Raw genomic sequence first — 18974 nt, 5'->3', positions numbered from 1 at the left:
ATCTGATTTGTGTTGTTTGTTCTACACATTGCTATCCTTCAATACATGTCCATATCCATATCCATATCCATATCCATATCCATATTAGAGGTGGCTGAGGAAACTGGGGTTGCTCAGCCTGGAGAGGAGGCGGCTGAGGGGACACCTTATCACTGTCTACAACTACCTGAAAGGAGGTTGTAGTGAGGTGGGTGTTGGTCTCTTCTCCCAATTGACAGGTGACAGGACAAGAGGCAATCGCCTTAAGTTGTACCAGGGGAGGTTCGGATTAGACATCAGGAAAAATTTCTTCACTAAAAGGTTTATTAGGCACTGGCAGAGGCTGCCCAGAGAGGTGGTTGAGTCATCATCCCTGCAGGTATTTAAAAGATGGGTAGATGAGGTGCTTAGGAATACGGTTTAGTAGTGGACAGGTACCATTGGACCTGACGATCTCAAAGATCTTTTTCACCATGCAATAAATACTTGCTCTACTCAGTACACAATAAAAGGACGTGCTCACCTTCTCTACCAGAGAAAACAGACAATTTTTCCAAATAAGAATGCATTTATCATCACTTTATTTGCTGACTTTACAGCAACCTCTCTGTGCCATCTTCAAGTACGTGCGTGCTGAGAGGAAGTGAGGATGGAGATGGAAAGAGAAACTTGTGCTCAGATATTACTGTCACTCCAGAGCAGAACCAAGCACCCATAGACATGGTCCTGGGATGAAACACAGGATACCACCGAGGAGGCACTGATGCTACTGCTGTGAGCCTTGATGGCCCCTGCTGACTGCAGAGCACAGTGGCACATCTCTGCACGCTTTAATTGTGCAAGGCAGCCAGCACCTGGTATAACTTGGAGACATTCTTCATCTTCTGTAATTTATTAAAAGTTGATTTGGAATACAGTAGTTAAATGAGCACAGAAATGGTTTTAAGCTACCTTGTTTTGCTGTCTCCCCTACTCCTCCCACTCATCTGTACAGCACTCCCTCATTGCCATTCATCTCTCCACCACAGCAGTAATACGCCCAAATGAACTTCTGTACAGGTGCTCCATTTCTTTTCTATTGCCTGTATAGAAGCAAAATATTTGATTGACTCTATTTTTTTCATTTAATTTCATATTCTAATACCTATATTTCATTGAAGGCTTCCTGTCGGTCCCTTGTAAACAATCTTACATCATGATCAAGAATATACTCTACAATTAACACCTTAATGAAAAGAAATAAAGATGTGTGCTCTTGCAGTGAAGTAGAAACAAAACAAAAAAAAAGTCTTAAGTTCATTGTGTTTAACCTAAGGTTTACTTAACAATTCCAGACATCTAAAGAAAAGAGGTTTTCTTCTGTTTATAGAAAGGATTAATAGAAAATACTAAATTTTGTAATGAAATAAATGTTAGCATTAAGGTTGTTAGAGACAAGCCTCTGACAGTTGAAAGTGATTGTATATGGATCATTTGGCTGCACCTTAGAAGGAGGAGTTAGCTGCAGAGATGTGAGAAGTCCTGCATCACTAGTGATGGATCTTGAACACCACCTTCTCTGAGCCTGGTATTCACTCTTCTGTGTTTCTTCCTAAATATCTCTTAGTGAATCCTTTTACATAAACCCCTCCAACCTGGTGTGAAAGTCCGTCAGTATCTTGATGGATATTTTCTTCTCTGTGAAGTTTATTTTGGTTTCTGACTAAGACAGCGCTGTTGCCCAGGTGAATGAAAGCTACCATCTCTTCAAAGTGAAAATGCAGATCTAAGTAGCCTTGTGCTGTCTGTTCTTCATAGTGAACTAGCACAGGTGACATATGAGGGTGAACTTGGAGCAAGAAGGAAAAGTGTTGTAGATGGGTAGTGCAGGGGGTAAGATGACATAGGCATAAGCCACCCAGCGAGACATCAGCCTTGCTGAAGATATCTCGAGGATCAGTTGTTCAGAGAGCCAAACTAGGACAGGCAGGAATTCCCATCCGCTACTGGCTGATTTCTACAAAGGTAAAAACAAGAAGAAGGACAGAATAATGTAAACATAATAACCCAGTGTTCCCATACCGGACCAGACTGAAGGTCCACCTAGCCTGCTGATCGTGTTTTCAGCAGGTCCATCCTGGATGCTTTAGCAAGGAGGAGAAAATGCTGCATTTCCACCAGACACAATGGCTCAATGCAGTACCACACTGCAGCAGAAAGAGGGTCTCCTCTCACTCCCTTTTCCCCTCTCTTCCTGTCTTTATTCTGCTGCTAGCTGGCATTCCTGCCTCTTACACTGCATTTAGGAAGTTGTTTGTCGGGTCCTCCATGAGCCACTATAACTTGTTCAGCAATGAAGAGTTTTCTAAACCGAGCCTGACATGCACCAGATCTGGCTCAGGAGGTGGGGCAGAGTACACCGAGAAGAGGGAAGAGAGGAATAGAAAAGGAGGCAATGAGCCCTCTCTCCTTGCGCAGCACGAAGCTGTTGCATTTACCTGACTGCACGTCAAAAGGCAGCAAAACCAAAGTGTTTATCTGTTCCAAAATCTCAGTAAGGTAATGCCCTGCTTCTAGCTCTCCAGACTTGTGCACTAGAAGATGTGCAAGTCATCGCTCTAGTTCTACTGAGACCTCTCATGTACTTGACATTAAGTGTTCACCTTTGTTATCGCATTCGGGCTCTTTTCTCAGAATGAAGCCCTTATTCAAAGGGTGGAAATACAACAGTGCCACCAGCGAATGGCTGGATCTGCTCTGCAGCACCGTGGCTTCTAGTTCACATCAGCTATTAAATGACACGCCCCAAAATTTCAACAGATAATTTGAAATCAAGGTGATCCAAGAAACTTATAACTCTTGTGGAAAGAATGGACTATAAACTACCTATGAACTTGATTATATGCCTCACACAAACTGAAATTGCTAAGGCTCTATAATGAAATCTATATTTTATTGTTTTCAAGAATAATTTATTCTAGAAATACAAAATTCTCAGAGGCAGAGGTTATTGTGAACCTTGAACCTCCCTGGTGTTAAAAAAAAAAATAGCTGTCAATTGCTTTTCGATTCTGAAAGGATTTTTTTTTTTAATGAGATTTCTCCCACTAAATCAAAATCAACAAGGACAAGCTTAAAGGACAACTTTAAGCTTTAAATTACTTTTGGAAGGAATATGTAGTTCTCCTACTTACTGATAGCTTTGCAAAGCACTAGTCAACATAAAGGTGATCCTACAGATGATCCTTTGAAATAGATCTTTTAAAAATACATGTTAATAGTATGGTGTATGTTTCTACTTACCACTAACACTTCTGGTCAGTTTTAAAAGATGCTATGGCTCACTCTCCTTTGCTCTGCTGTTGGTTTTGAGGTTTTCTGTGTTGCCAACAAGATTCTGCCAAATATCGCAGCATGAAGTGCCAGGATAAATGTACAGAAATGTAAAAAACTGTAGATTTGTTCTCAACTGCTTTATAGTTCGTATTGTCAAATACAGCTCTGCAAGCCACCTGGTGAGTGATCAGGTGAGAATTCTCCACTCCTGTCAGGAGGGTTGACTTAACACCTACTCTCAACAGTGACTGTGCTCTGCAAACAGTGGAGAGGAGTGTTATTTACGTGTTCTTGTACAAGTGAGCATAAACAAGTGGATGCTCTAGCAAACTGACAATAGACTACTAACAAAGGGCCAGATGCTGTTATGCTCCTATAAGGGTGAAGAGGGACAAAATGGGTAAATATTTATATTATCATAGTGGCATGTAACTTGAGCTCAGTTGCGGAGGAAACAGTGATTTACCAGCATGTTCATCCTCTCTTTGGAATCCACATAAACCAAGCAATGATTCAGCAGTGAGAAAAAAATTCTGACAGAAGAACTAAGCCAGGTGAGAGTTCTACAGATTTTTGGGATGTACTTTTCTCTGGGCTGAGAGACTATCAAAGAGCAGTGTTTTCCTGGTCAAGAGTCACCACAGATGAATACAAAAGGTCTACCTGGGCACAGGATACAAGTGTTTGTGTGTCGTGACACGTACACTTCAGTTACCAGAGATCTCTCTTGGAGTTTTGGGCTAAAGCTCTGCATTCAGGACCTCTTCCTGCAAGATGACATCAGCCAGAACATCTTCAGTTATTGCGTCAGTGCTTGTGCCACAGCTCCATTAAGGCCAGCCTTTTTCCAGAGAGCACCTGGTAGGCTACAGTGTGTAGATGATTCTTCATCTACCATTTATTTCCAGCTTGTCCACCCTTCTCCCACAATTACTTACAATTACTTACAGCCAATGGCCATCAGTTCTCCTACTCTGAGTACCTGAACAAGGCTTGTAAGTCTCAGGTGTTTGGACCCTTGTGTCTTCCCTACTGAAAGATAATAAAAAGTTAATTCTGCACAAGCACTTACAATAAAATATTTTGTGTTTTGGTTATCACTTTTATCCTAATGGGCATTTGCCTTTGAGAGCCCTTGGAATGTGATATGCCTATGTTGTGCTTTGTCTCAGTCCTAGGGTCTCCACATGTCCATAACTCATTTAAGTGAATGCTAAGGCTGCCCCTAGCCAATGGAGAGCAATCGAACCACACTCTCTGCAGAAACTGAGAGTAGAACAAGTACGCTTCTTGGATGGCAAGATGCCATCTGTTCAGTGCATCTCTGGAGTGAAAGAAGGCAAACAAAAGTGTGTTATCTGATGCTAGTCCTGTCCTTTGTGAATACAAAATTGAGGCCCCACCTTGATACGTGGAAAAAGAGCACACCGTGTGTCAGTGGAGTGTTGGGGAAAGCACAGTCACAACTGGACTTATAAACAACCCAGGAGCATCTTTGAAAAGCAGTCCATGTGACGAAACATGTTCTTGGGCATTCCCTACACTATTGTGAAATACCATTTCTGGTCATGGGGGTAAATTGGACATGATGACAGGAATGGCAGAGGAAAGCAAACACACAAAATGCGATGCTGTATTTAATGAAGAATATCCCCATAAACAGTTAAAATGTTTAGCAAGAGTTTGAGTTCAATAGTTTCGTTTTACAGATGTAGAGGTTACACTGTACTTTGATGGAAAAAATATTCTCCATCATGCTCAGCTCACTGTGGAGCACTTAAAGCACAGACCCAGGTGTGAACTCACTCTGAGAGGTAAAAACAAAGCCGCATTATGTAATAAGATTTAATGATTATTTGAATCTCTTTTTCCATCCCTGTGGATCATTGATTTAACCTTCCCTGTTTTGTTCTTGAGATATTGCTAAAACAAGTAACCATGTTCTAAAATTAATCAGGGCGATTTTTTTATATAACCCGGTAACAGCATTTTGACTTTTGCTTTCCCTCTTCAAGAAAGAAACACAAGCGGAACCAACATTTTTGCTAGGAACTGCAAAACATTTGCAAAATGTTCAGATTGCAGGGCCATAGGGAACGAACACGTAAGCTATTACGTGCATAGCCTGGGGTCCAACTGTTATTTTCTCTCAGAGGAAAACAAAAGCAGACCTTTTAAAGCCACCGCTAAGGAGATTTCTATTTAGAGAATATGCAATAACTCATATTGAGACAAGATTTTAATCTCAGCAAGGCTTTGGATAATCTGCTGGCACCTGTGTTTGCTGCTCTTCCACCCCATTGCACTGCTTAGACTGAAGGCCAAAGGTCGGATCCTGCAAGTTTGTTTCTGGCAGCGGTCCTACTTACATGAGTGAGGGTCTTGGCAGGAGCAAGGTAAAGGTTTTTCAGGATCTGTCCCTGAAAGTGTCATCTATGAGAAAATGACACCAGTATCATCATATTCTATATTCTTTCACAGTCTCTTATTCTTTTTTTCCCAGTACGGCACCAGTTGACACTATTGTTGTGGTACATATTGTACTGATACATTATGATGAGTTGCCTGAGGAAAAGGTGTGAAGTACAGACAACACCTTCTGAGGAAAACAAATAGAAAGGTATTATCTAGGATGATGTGTGAAAGAATGGGGAAAGGTTTTTCAGGTACAGATCAAAGCTACCGGACATGTCAGCCTGTGTGTGCTCTGTACAGGTTTTTATAGTAGTTTCACCATACAAGCAAGCAGGGACTTTTTCAATACTATGAAAATACCATTACAGATATTGTGACGTCTTCTTGCTGCTGAGGCCTCTGCACCCGACTAAGATACAAACCTCGGTTAACAATGGGCATGTTTGTAAGAGTCCAGTTTCTGCAGCTCAAAGAAAGAGAAAGAAATGCAAAAAAAAATAAATGAGTTTATGCATAATAATTTTGGCCATACAATGAATAGTGCTGTAAAAGGAGATCATGTGGCTGGGCATAGGAAAGAAAAGAAAAAAAATCTACCTCTAATGTATCTTACATAGGTTTAATACCCTTAAAAATGAGCATTATTCATCTGAAAGTGTTGAAAATAGCATCAGATTTCTCTCCCTCTTGGATTCTGTGATTCATGCTTCCCTTTCTAAAGTCTACACCCTGTGAAGAGGAGTGCATTATCAAGGAAAGGAAAGAGGCTTGCCAGGGACAGAAGGTAATTTCCCTTAGCAGGTGCGTACAGCAGGTGGTACACAGTGTACCTGCAACGAAAAGGTAGATTTAGGCTAAGATTTTATTTAATATGGAAAACTTATTGCATCCTGAGCCACTACTGGGGATGTGCCAAAAATCGTGTCTGCAGCATGATTTATTACGTGAAAATACCACCGAACTAATCAGTGGAGTTACTAATTAATACAAATCTGCATTTTTGCATAAGCAATTAGTGCAAAGAGAGTGCAATGAAAGAGGAAGTTTGACTCATTTAATCTCAGTGTCTATTCAAGCGGAAAGACCCACTAGGGCAAGGCACTAGGATCTACATTTGGATTTTTTTTTCCTTTTGATTAGTTAAAGGAACTAAAAGGTCAGATTATCAATATTTAATTCAAATGGAAATGCATTTGTTCAAGAGGAAAGAAAACACTTTATTTAAACAAGGTGGGACTCTGGGGGTAAATGCCTGCATCAAAAATAATTAGATTTTGCAGTTATAACAGCATCTAAATCCCGTCTGATAAGAATCCTTTTTCCGAGGAACAGAGGTGGTTTGACACCGATAGCAAAGGCTGCTGATGTTATTTAAACTCTAGCTCAGGGGGTAGCTGGCCTACCAGTACAATTTAGACATTTGCTTTAATTGTACATACTTGTCCGATTTGTGGGGTTTTTTTTAATCAACTTGAATTATATTTTAAATCTATTGTGATTTCGTAATTGTGTGCACTTGACTAAAAGAATAATTTAAAAAGCTGATAATTAAACCTTGGTAGTGATGTATTTTCCATTAACTAAATAGAAGTTTACATTTATAGAATTAAAACACCACCACCATTTATCTAACGGGGAAAGGCTCAATAAAATTAATATACTGAGTCTTAAGGGAAAAAAGAGCAGAAAAGGCACCTTAATCTTCCGTACCAATTCCGAGCCCAGCTGTACACACATCCCAGAGCGCAGCGCCGGCAGTACTGACGCACCCGACACCAAACCGGTACCCGGTGATTTCTGAGCCGAGGCAGCTGGAGCGGAGCTCGGAGCGCTCCGGGCACTGCCCTCTCCCCCCGTGCTCCGCTCCAGCCGGGAAAGGGGCGAGCGGGACAGCTCCGGGAGGAGCAAACCCGAGCTGGTCCTTTCCCAGCCCGGCTCCGCTGAGAGGTGGGATCGGGGCCGTGCCGAGCGCGGCCCGAGGGGACAGGAGGGGCACGGATACTTTCCCTTTATTCTATTTTATTCTTTAGGATAACCCTCAGGCTTTGTGTCGGGGAGAGAAGGAGCAGGGAACGCGACAGCGAGAGAGCCCGAACAGCCCGGGCAGTAAATCACTCGCTAAATTATAAGCGTGGCTCCGTCTCTCCAATAGCTTTAAGCTATTTGGGGAGGCATCCTTTTCCCGCACTCTCGCAGGTGCAATATGAATCAATTATCTTAATTAAGATAATGCCGCAAACCCAAGAGATTTCCTCTGGAGCGGATTTCGCGCTCCGGACAACTGTAAAGCGTTTCTACAGCGCTGCTCCCCTCCCCGCAACCAAACCTCGCAGCCGGGCTGGCCGAGGCTCGGCCCCGTCGGAGCCCCGCGAAGGGGCTGCATCCCCGGGGCTCCCCCTCCGCTGCCGGGGCCGGGGGGCGCCGGGGGGCCGGGAGCCGGGCAGCAGCTTTGTTGGGACGTGTGCGGTTCGCGTGCCGCGCAGCAGGAGGGGAGGGGGCAGCGGGGAGGGAGGCAGGAGGGAGAGAAAAGAAGAGACAAGGAGAGAGAGAGAGAAAGAGAGAGAGAAAGAAAGAGAGAGAGAAAGAAAGAGAGAGAGAAAGAAAGAGAGAGAGAAAGAAAGAGAGAGAGAAAGAAAGAAAGAGAGAGAAAGAAAGAAAGAGAGAGAAGAAGGGGGAAGGAAAATAGAAAAACAAACGGGGGGGGGACGACGGAAAGAAAAAGAAAAAAATTATTCGTGAGGAAAAAATAAGCAGAAGCCGAATTAGAAGCCAGATGGAGAAGGAGGAGTCTGTAGGTCAGGGAGAGAGGGGAAAAAAAAAAAAAAAGACATGCTTGGAGCGATAAAATCAAGCGGCTGGGGAAGAGGAGAGGCAGGGAAGGTGGGAAACCGGAGCCGGGGAGCCAGGGACGGCCCGAGCGCGGCCGGCAGAGCGGGCTGCCCGGGAGATGGGGAGCAGAAGTGGTGTCGGAGGAGCGAGAGCAGCGGGCGGGATGGAGCCCGAGTGCCCCGCGCCTGCCCGGGCTCGGCAGCCCCTCTGCCCGATCGCCCGCCTCTGTGTTTGTCTGTCGATGATTTGCTGACTTTATTTTGCGCTCGGGAAGGCTGGCTGTACCGAACGCGGAGGCACACCGGCATCCCAAAGCTGTTCCCCGGAGTTCAGCTTTTTGCCCTCCTCCTGGTGTTTCTCCCAGAGCCCCACTCTCCCGGGAGTATCCCCAGCCAGTCCCATCCAAACGCGGGTGACGTTTTTTCCGCTCCTTCAAAACCTCTTCAAACCTCACCGCTCCCCAAGCGCTCTGGCGGCAGCAGCGCCGCCTTGCCGGGGCCGCGCTCCGAGGGGGCGCCCAGCGCATCCCCCGCGCCCTGCCCGGAGGCAGCTCTGCGGGCAGGGAGAGGCTCGCCGCGGGCCGGGGATGCCGTGAGGGGGGCAGGCACCGGCGCTTCCCTCCCGGGCGTGCCCTAGGGATCCGAGCTCCGTCCCCGCTGGTCCCCCCCGGCGGCAGACGCCGCGCTTCGCACCGAGAACCGGCCGCCTCGGAAATAAAAGGCAGCGCTCTGCCCCGTGTATTTGATTCCCGAGAAGGCAAACAGCTCCGTCCTGCCGGCCCCGGGGCTATGTAGGTCACGGGCAGCAGAGAAACATCTCCAAGATAACCCGACCTGGAAAAATATCTTTGGAATCGCTTTCCGCAGGGCGCAATTATTGGTTTCGCGTTTTATGCCTCACGAGGCTTAAATAAATGATTCCCCCCCTTCCTTTTTTCTCATGTTATTGACTAAATGTCCGGATAACGCGGGCTGGTAGCGATGATCCCCGTCTTATCACGCAAGGGGGACGTCTCCCTCGTTAGAGCAGAAATTTGGCAGCGTTTGCAAACTCCGTTTGAAGACTTTTAAAACGCCTTTCTCCCCCGCTCCCCGTTAACCGGCCGTTTTTCCATCAACATCCCGGGCAGAGCGAAAGAGCGTTCGATCCGGGACGGCCCCGAGGGGCGCCGCATCCCTTTCCCCCAGCGGCGGAGGCGGGTGGGGGGACTTGTGGAGCGGGAAGGACTGGGACACTCCAAGGAGCCCGTTAGGAGCTGCTAGCGGGGGGGGCAGCACCCCGGAACAATGGGAACAATGCAGCTCCGCGTGTCGGGGCAGGCGGGAGCGGAGCGGTGCGATGCTCCGCCGCCGTGGGGGGGGGGGGGGGGTCGCCCGGTGACAGATGGCAGTCGCCCGGCGGGCCACAAAGGGCGTGTCGGCTCCGCGGGCGGGCGCGCGCTCGCATACAAATCAGGGGTGTCACGTGTGACGTGGGCGGCCATCTGGCGCGTGCCGGCCGGCGGGCGGGGCGGGGCCGGCGGGGCGGGGCGCAGGCGCGGTTGGGCGGGGGCGATCGCGGCGGTAGCCGAGTCCCAACCCCCCGCGCCGCGCATCCTCGGTCCCCGCTATATAACGGGGGGGAGCCCGGCGCTGCGCAACCTCGGGGAAAAAAAAAATAATAATAAAAAAATAGGAGAAAAAAAAAAGAAAAAGGAATCACAGAATCACACGCGACGCCCTCGCACGGAAAAGCTGCGCCGGGGTTATGAGACCGTCACCGCGCAGGAGAGGCTGAGCGACGGAGGTAACGGGGAAGCGTGTCGTTTTCCCTCTCCCCGCGGGAAGGGGCTTGGCAGCGGCTGCCGAGGCGAGAGAGGAGCCGGCGGGGTCGGAGGGGCTGCGGGCGGTGCTGTGGCTCGCGGTCGTGGGAAGCGGCGGCGGCTCCTGCCGGGGCGGGCGGGCGGCTCGGTGCCCGCACACCTGTACCACCCCTCCACGCGCACAAATACATGCGATACATACGTATCGTATATACGCATGATATTTAAACACATGTGTGCGCACATCTATTCGCACGCGTTATATCCGTGTTTGTGCTTCCACCTCCGAACTTCCAGCGCTCTCCTCCGCGGAGGGCGGCCGCCGCGCTCTTGGAAAGACGGGCAGACGAGGTGCTCAGGGACAAGGTTTAGTGACAGATAGGAATGGTTGGACTCGACGATCCAAGAGGTCTTTTCCAACCTGGTGATTCTGTGATTCGCCCCGTAGGCTGCGCCCCGGCGAGTGGCCGGCATTGTTCCTCCCCGATGTGCCCGGTGCCACCGGCGGCCGGTCACGAAAGGATCCCGCGGGGAGAGGTGGGACGATGCCCGCCTGCAGCGGGAGGGGTGACACACGGAAAGCCGCGGCCGGTTCCACACCTGTTACCGCGGCACCGCCGCTCGCCACCCTACCGTGGGCCGTCCTGGGGGCAGGAGCGGGAGGCTCTCCCCGGGAGAGTCCGCTGGTTCGGGGGAGCAGGTGCTCCGGCGCCGTCGGGGCGGGCAGTGAGGGAGCCCTTGGCGGGGACAGGTGTCACGGGCGGCCATCCCTTCCCCGTGGATGTCGGGGTGTGTTTCCCGCCTTTCCCACTCCCCGAGTCAGCAAATGTGTTTTTTTTCTTAAGAAAACAAAAAATGCTCGGTCTGCCCGCGCCGTGCGGCTTGGGCTGCTCCCGCACACGTAATCTGCTTATATTCCCCGCTAATATCAGCGAGTTACATAATGGCATTCGAACATATGTCATCTTAATTATAAGGCAGGACCGCGGAGACAGTTAAAAGTTTGCGCTGGCACCGTGGGGAAGCCGCAGCATCCCTCGGGGGCAGCGGACGGGCGGCTTCTCCCCGCGGGTCCGGGTGCTGATGCGGCTCTTTTCTCTCTCCTCCTGGGCGCAGAGGCTCACCATGACCAAGTCGTACAGCGAGAGCGGGCTGATGGGCGACCCCCAGCCCCAGGGGCCCCCGAGCTGGACGGACGAGTGCCTCAGCTCCCAGGACGAGGAGCACGAGGCGGACAAGAAGGAGGAAGACCTGGAGGGTCTGCACGTCGAGGCCGAGGAGGACTCGCTGAGGAACGGCGAGGAGGAGGACGAGGAGGACGACTTGGACGAAGAGGAGGAAGAAGAAGAGGAGGAGGACGACGACGAGCAGAAGCCCAAGAGGCGGGGCCCCAAGAAGAAGAAGATGACCAAGGCGCGCATGGAGCGGTTCAAGCTGCGGCGCATGAAGGCCAACGCCCGGGAGCGAAACCGCATGCACGGGCTGAACGCGGCCCTGGACAACCTGCGGAAGGTGGTGCCCTGCTACTCCAAGACTCAGAAGCTCTCCAAGATCGAGACCCTGCGCCTGGCCAAGAACTACATCTGGGCGCTCTCCGAGATCCTGCGCTCGGGCAAGAGCCCCGACCTGGTCTCCTTCGTGCAGACCCTGTGCAAGGGCCTGTCGCAGCCCACCACCAACCTGGTGGCCGGCTGCCTGCAGCTCAACCCGCGGACTTTCCTGCCCGAGCAGAGCCAGGAGGTGCCGCCCCACGCGGCGGCGGCGGCAGCGGCGGCGGCGGGAGCGCCCTTCCCGCCCCACCCCTACCCCTACCAGTCGCCGGGCCTCCCCAGCCCTCCCTACGGCACCATGGACAGCTCCCACCTCTTCCACCTCAAGCCGCCGCACGCCTACGGCGCCGCGCTCGAGCCCTTCTTCGAGAGCGGCTTGGCCGAGGGCGCCAGCCCCGCCTTCGACGGGCCGCTCAGCCCGCCCCTCAGCGTCAACGGCAACTTCTCCTTCAAGCACGAGCCGGCCGCCGACTTCGACAAGAGCTACGCCTTCACCATGCACTACCCCGCCGCCGCGCTGGCCGCCGCGCCCGCCCACGCCGCCATCTTCCCCGCCGCCGCCTCCCGCTGCGACATCCCCGTCGACGGGCTGGCGCCCTACGAGGGCCACGCGCACCACGAGCGGGTCCTGGGCGCCCAGCTCAACGCCATCTTCCACGACTGACGGCGGGGAGGCCGCCGCCGCCTTGTTTACAGCGGCTCCCGCCCCGCTCCTGTCGATCGCCCGATCGGGATAACAAAAACCGCGAGCAATAATTAGGATCTATGCAATTTTTAAACTAGCGATGGGCCAATTACAAAAATATATATGAAATCTATATTTTTCAACCAACGTTTTACTACTTGTTACCTTTCCCATGCTGAATTATTTTGTTGTGATTTTGTACAGAATTTTTAATGACTTTTTATAACGTGGATTTCCTATTTTAAACCATGCAGCTTCATCAATTTTTATACGTATTGGAAAGGTAGAATTATATCTAATTTATACGAAATAATTTAACTAATTTAAACCAGCAGAAAAGTGCTTAGAGAAGTTATGTTGCCTTAGCATTTCTTTCCTTTCAAATAGTTGAAGAAGAAGAAGAAGAAAAAAAAAATGCACAATCCGGGCAGTTTATTTCCCATGAAAGTATCTTTTCTTTTTTTTTTTTTTTCATTATTTTATTTTATTTGTATTTTTCCTTTCCCCTCTACGACAAAGAACCAGATCCCCCAAGTCTTGAGAAGATATAAGAACGAGAGACTTATTTTCTATTAAAACATATCAATTCAACACATTACTTGCACAAACTTGTATATAAAGATTATAAGCAAATGCCAACACCCTTTTTAAATCGAAAGCTGCTTGACTATCACATACAATTTGCACTGTTTCTTTCTAGTCTTTGGACCCCTTGGCATTCCGTGGTTTTGGTTTTTTCTTTTTTTGAAGAGAACTTGAAGATGTTAATGTTTCCAGGCGATATAAATGCATGATTTTATACATGTTCACAAAATCCGTGGTTGTCATATGCTCATCTTATAAATCGGAACCTAAAAACTAATCAGGTTGTTAAAGTCGGGCTATATACCTATTGTAGTCGATTAGTACGGTAGCTTGAAACAAATTCAAACCATTTAATCCGTAATTAGAACAATAGCTATTGCATGTACAATGCAGTCCAGAATAAGTGCTGTTTGAAATGTAACGCTGGTTCAACTGGAATCAATCTGTACTGTAATTTTGTTTGTAATCCTGTATATTATGGTGTAATGCACACTGGGATTTTAGAAAAACATCCGTCCTTTGGCAACAACATAGTATTGAACATTTGGTCGAATGTTGCATTTCTCCTTAAATGTGATTATTATTTTTTTTTTCTTAGTGTAAGTAATTCCTATGGGATTATTGTTTTATTCGGATAGCTCATGAAAGGTGCAACACTTATTATTTGTAGAATAAAATTGGACTAAAACAAAAAAAAACCAACCCAAAAGGACACTGATTCTTTCCTTACCTCGAGGGGTTCCGGGGGAAGGGGGGGATTGTTGGTTTGTTTACAGCCAAACGGGCTATTTGCAATGCTGATGTGCGGAGAGAGGGAGAAGAAACGCGTTCGCCCGGGAGCCGGGGGGGATCTCCGCACCGGGAGGGAAAGCGGTGCCCATTCGCCGTCTCCACCTCCTCCCAGACGCGAAACGTGTGTTTCTTTACTCTACACTGATTATTCTGGGGTTCAGGATGCGAGAGGACCTGCGGGAGAGCGGTTCCCCTAATGACCGGGAACAATTAGCAACAGGTCTGTGCCTCCGACCCTCAGAATCAGATTTAAGACTGACTGCAACACCTTCCTTGAAACCTGTCACAAAGCAGAGGTATTTCACGAACATTTCCCTTAAGCCCGGCAAAAACTGAACACGTTCTGCTGTGGACGAGGGCATTTTTTTTTTCACCAGAAACCAATCCACTGACCTCTGTTTTAAGAGGAGTTTATAGCTACGGAAATCCAACACCTAAGCGTTGGAAACGTGTATTGGAACCGCAGCACCCTAAGGGACAGGGGTTTTTTGAGCTAAAAACACGCTGACAATGAATTGCGGTGCCCGCTGATGCGTTTTGCAGCATCTCTCTGCCTTTTGCCCGAGCCCGCAGCTCCCTGTTGCTGCATCTGAAAAGGAAGAAAACAAAAGGCAACTTTTCAAGCACCCGATTAACCTTTCCCAGTCAGTGGCAGCACAGCTAAATATACCTTAGATAACCCAGGGGTGGGGGAGGGAATGAATGGCGATTTTTCAGATAAAACTGAAAAAGCTGACGCAGGCTCCCTCGCCTTTTGGTTATGCTCCTTCTTCTTAAATATAAAGATTCTTCTAGTCAGTCAAGGGGCAACTCACATGCCACCATCTTTTATTCAAAGGCAGGCACAGATGTTCCTTCTGCAGGGGAGGTTTTAATTTATGAAAATGATATTGTTTATGCATGAATGCACTCTGCATAACACACAGTACTTCCATCTGATGACAGAAATACCACAGAACCAGTGCCAATGTCAGGAACATATTCTGCAAATTTAGTCGCTTAAATGTTTAATGAATATTTGGAAGGCATTTCCAAACCACAAGAAACCTTTTCAATTACCTTTTCTTTTTTCCACGGTTAATAACAAAATTCAACTCCTCTAGGCAATGCAATTCACTTAAAAGATCTACCTAGGCTATCTGAGTGTACACTACTGCTATATTTTAGAGACAAAAAATTCTAATCTTATGAGCAACCTAATAGGGAAAATTCATTAGGCATTTTGGTAACTGGAGGCACCATTTTACAAATCAGTTGTGAGTTTTATTATTTCAATTAGTTTAGTGATTTTTTCCCTCACCATTATAAAGTATTGGACCTCTTCCCAACCCCTTTTGCTGCTGCTTCTGATGCCTCTATGACATTTATTTTTTACTTACTGTTAATATCAAGCCAAATCTTGAAATCTGTGTTCATGACTCCCACAGGAAGGTCTATCAAGGTCTCTTTCAAAGGAAAGAATTACTCACCCTGTTCCTCTCCTATGAACATATTGCTAATTAACTAAGGCTATAGTGGGATTATCTCACTTCCGCACGTGGAGGAAACTCTGGGGTTGAGTCATACCCACACACATACTGGGACATCAGGCAGAGGCCTAGGACTCTATTTTTATGGCTTGTTGGGACCAGTGTCCTTTACCTTCTTTATGCCGTACTTCTCACAGCAGAAATTGTTCTGCTACCAGTGCAAACTTGAGAAGACCCCGGTGAAATCTCTGCAGGAACAGTGCATGAATAACAGTCTCAGCTTGCAGCTTTTCTCTTCTTCGTTTTCTGAAGCAACAGAAGAGGCTCCGGAGGTTTCAGTCTCATCATTGCCTGCGATACAGCTGAGGCCCCGGTTACGACGGAGGGGTCTGAAATCGTAGAATTCCAGGTCACGTGCACAATATGTCTGAGAGGCGGAAAACTCAGGTCTTGCCTAGCCTGAATGAAAGAAGAGCCTGAACATCAGACTTTGGCCCAGTACCTTCAGGAGGACTCCCCAAGTGAAAGGAAGTAGATTCCAGGAGAACTAAGAGTTCTGGATTCACCAGAAGACAACAGAGCATCGCTTTCTTCAGAAGATACTGTTCAGGAATTTTAATAAACTACTATTAAGAAGCAACATGCAATTCCAGAAGTAATAGGAATTACTAGAAATAATTCTAAACTAAGTCTTCAGAGCAAGTAAAACAAACATCTTCTGTCATCTGTAACAGTAAAAATTCTTGCAATTATTTCATGATTGTAACTGATCAAAACTATATCCATCATCACCTTAGCATTTGCTTTTGACATATTACAAATATGAGCCTCCTTTTAAAAAAAGCCCAAACCAAACCAAATCCAGTATTTCTGCACAAAGGATACTTTTGTCAAATATTTTTAGAAATTATTAAGTCCATTTTCTTGTTTACACATATAGTACCTGAAGATTAAAATACTGAACAGGTGAACAAAAATAACCCATTCCTATTGAGGAAGAACTCAAAGAAATAGTAACTTGGAGTTCTGCCTGGTGCTGTATGAGGCAAACTATGCAGAAATTGATCTTGTTTTTATTGACCAAGATGGATTGTATGGTAATTATTTTAGAAGTTACAAATGGTCTACACTCTTCCCTTAGCTGAAAACCCCATGTTACAAAGAAGCCTTGAAAAACATAGTACATTAATATGTTTTGAAACAGTGAGCTGAAGATCTACAAATAGACTGTTCTTTAAATATGTACATAAGTGTTTTGTAAATAATTCATATATGTATTTAACAAACTGTCAGAAGCTATGCAATACAAAATTAAAACTGACAGTGCTCTCAAAGTGTTCTCTTAAGTATTTAGGTTGCCTACAGGGTATGTAAAACAGAGTATCAGCCCTAGTTTTCAGTTTCCTAGCTTGTAGTAGTTTTCAGCACAGAGTTAACTGCATTTTGTATGACGTAAAACAGAAGCAGCTAAGATTTACACTATTTGCCAACACTTTGGTGAAAGAAAACAGAAATCAAGATTCAGAGTAGAACTTCATCACTTAAAAAAGATAGCATATCAACCTTAATGCAAAAAAAAAGTAAAATATCTTCTGGTCAACACATTCTCATTTTATATTCATTCCCATTATCACATTTTCCTCTATTTTGACAGCTCCTGGTGCTCATAGGAATGACTTCAGCTTCCATCGTTACTGCTTCTTACTTCTGCATAATAATTTCAGTCATTCTTGTTCTCCTCTTTGCAGAGATTTGGTCATCTCCACAACTCAGACGTTCTTTCCTTAACTCCTTGCTTTTCTCTCTCTCTCATTTTACGTTTACCTTCTTTTCAGACATTTAGAAACAGGTATAGTAATAGTAATGCTCATTTCTATACGCTACTGGTGTCATTTTTCTTCAGAATAACTTATGACTTCACTGACTGTGTCAAAAGTTCAGTGTTCTGCTTAATATCTCTTCTTCAAATTCAGGGAAAAGCAAACAGGGCTGAATTAATATTGACAGCTATAAAAGATGCTTTTCTAAAGTAACGACGTAAGAAGGGGATATACTTAGGAGAGCTAATATTTGGGAAAGAACAGCTGAAGTGTAACTGACTACACAGTAAGACTTCATTGTATAAACAGATACTGTAGCCAGAAAAACATAGAAGCCAAGAACATGCTGCCAATTTCAAAATCTAAATTTCTCCAGAAGCAAACGTGTATTAGCCATTGAAGCAAGCCAGCTACCAGAAATGTCCTGTTGAATCCTCCAGATTGGACGTACACTATTTTCCCGACAGCATCCCCTCATCTCTTAATTCTTGTTCCTTAATTTCAGCATCACATAATCTATGAATCAAAAACTGGCCTTCCCATTTCTTAGGTGTTCAACTCATTGCACTTTCCCACCCTTTTTTCTGAGAGGAGAGAATATATTTTCCAATAGCGTGCCCTACCTGCTTGCTTTCCTTCAGTAAACACCAGCTGTACTTCCCTCACTTTCTGCCAGAGATTATTTTACCTCTTCTCTTTCTTCAGTTCCCTCTGGAAAAGACTTCTGAGACTCCTACTACTTAGCATCTAGAGAGCAAGAGACGTTTTCCTTCATTTGAAGAGAAACAGTGTCAGTTAAAGAGAGGTTAGGTCATCTCCTCATTTCCTGCCTCTTGTCTGGGCCAAAAGGATGCTCCCCTCTCCTAGTTCAACTGCCTGTGCTCAAGGCCAGCTCTATGGAATGGAGCAACATCTCCTCCAGGTCCAGGCTGCTGAGAACAAGCTCTAAGAAACTACAGGGAGGATGCCCCTCCCTCACACAAGAACTGTGTGTAAGAAGAGGCTTATCACCGCTGGTGTCTACCTTCATGATATTGCAGCCATATCTGTGCTTGGACATATTCAGATCCTGACCCACAGACTGGATATCTTTGCTTGGCCTTGGACCTGCCTTGACGGTATAGACTTCCCTGGCAACTGCTAGCTAGCACTAACACCGTTACTGTCACCAGTAGCGCTAACACTGTCACTGTCACCAGACCTGATCCTGACTCTGCTTTTCAGCTTGATGTTAAACCCACCTCATTGCAATAGGCATCTCTAGCTATTTGGACTTTTGGCTGAACTTGGCCAAGTGCAGTTCTGCTCAGCATGGTCATGCATGCAGGGCGCAACCTTACTTGTGGTCACCCTCAGCTGCCCTCCCTCTACAGGACGGCCTGCCCTATATGCTCCTTGATGGTCCTCCCTTTATGCTTCTGGCTGCTAGGGCCCAGAAGGGCACTACAGAGCCTTAAAACCCTGACCAGCCCCATCTGTGCTTCCCACCAACCCTGACGAAAGGCCTGGTTCTCTATTTGAGCTCAGCCTAGGACTATCAGTCCTTTCTCTAGAGCTGTTTTGGGATGCTGCTCTCCAGTTCATTCACAGCTGATTGAGATCTGCAAGTAGATGTTTGGTTCTGATCTCAGCTCTGCCTCATTACTGTGAAAATGCCTGATTATTTGGATTCTTGAGGGATCCTGGTATCCTCCTCTGGTCTTTCTCACTCAGGTACCACCAGGTGAGTCCTGG

The 18974-nt window shown here is 46.8% G+C and overlaps 1 protein-coding gene across 1 annotated transcript; it reads left to right on the top strand.

Annotated features, from left to right (window-relative positions):
- Window positions 1-10219: 10219 nt before the first annotated feature.
- Window positions 10220-13871, top strand: NEUROD1 (neuronal differentiation 1). The gene is made up of 2 exons (XM_054070672.1): window positions 10220-10323; window positions 11456-13871. The coding sequence occupies exon 2, from the start codon at window positions 11465-11467 to the stop codon at window positions 12551-12553; it is 1089 nt and encodes a 362-aa protein (XP_053926647.1). The 5' UTR covers window positions 10220-10323; window positions 11456-11464; the 3' UTR covers window positions 12554-13871.
- Window positions 13872-18974: the final 5103 nt, after the last annotated feature.

Source organism: Cuculus canorus, chromosome 6 (genome assembly GCF_017976375.1).
Source record: "Cuculus canorus isolate bCucCan1 chromosome 6, bCucCan1.pri, whole genome shotgun sequence".
Lineage (NCBI taxonomy): Eukaryota > Metazoa > Chordata > Aves > Cuculiformes > Cuculidae > Cuculus > Cuculus canorus.
The sequence above is the reverse complement of the archived record's forward strand: the minus strand, read 5'-3'. Positions and strand labels throughout refer to the sequence as shown.

Excerpts from the sequence above, each read along its gene's own strand:
- NEUROD1 (XM_054070672.1), top strand. The coding sequence starts at position 11,465 with ATGACCAAGTCGTACAGCGAGAGCGGGCTGATGGGCGACCCCCAGCCC.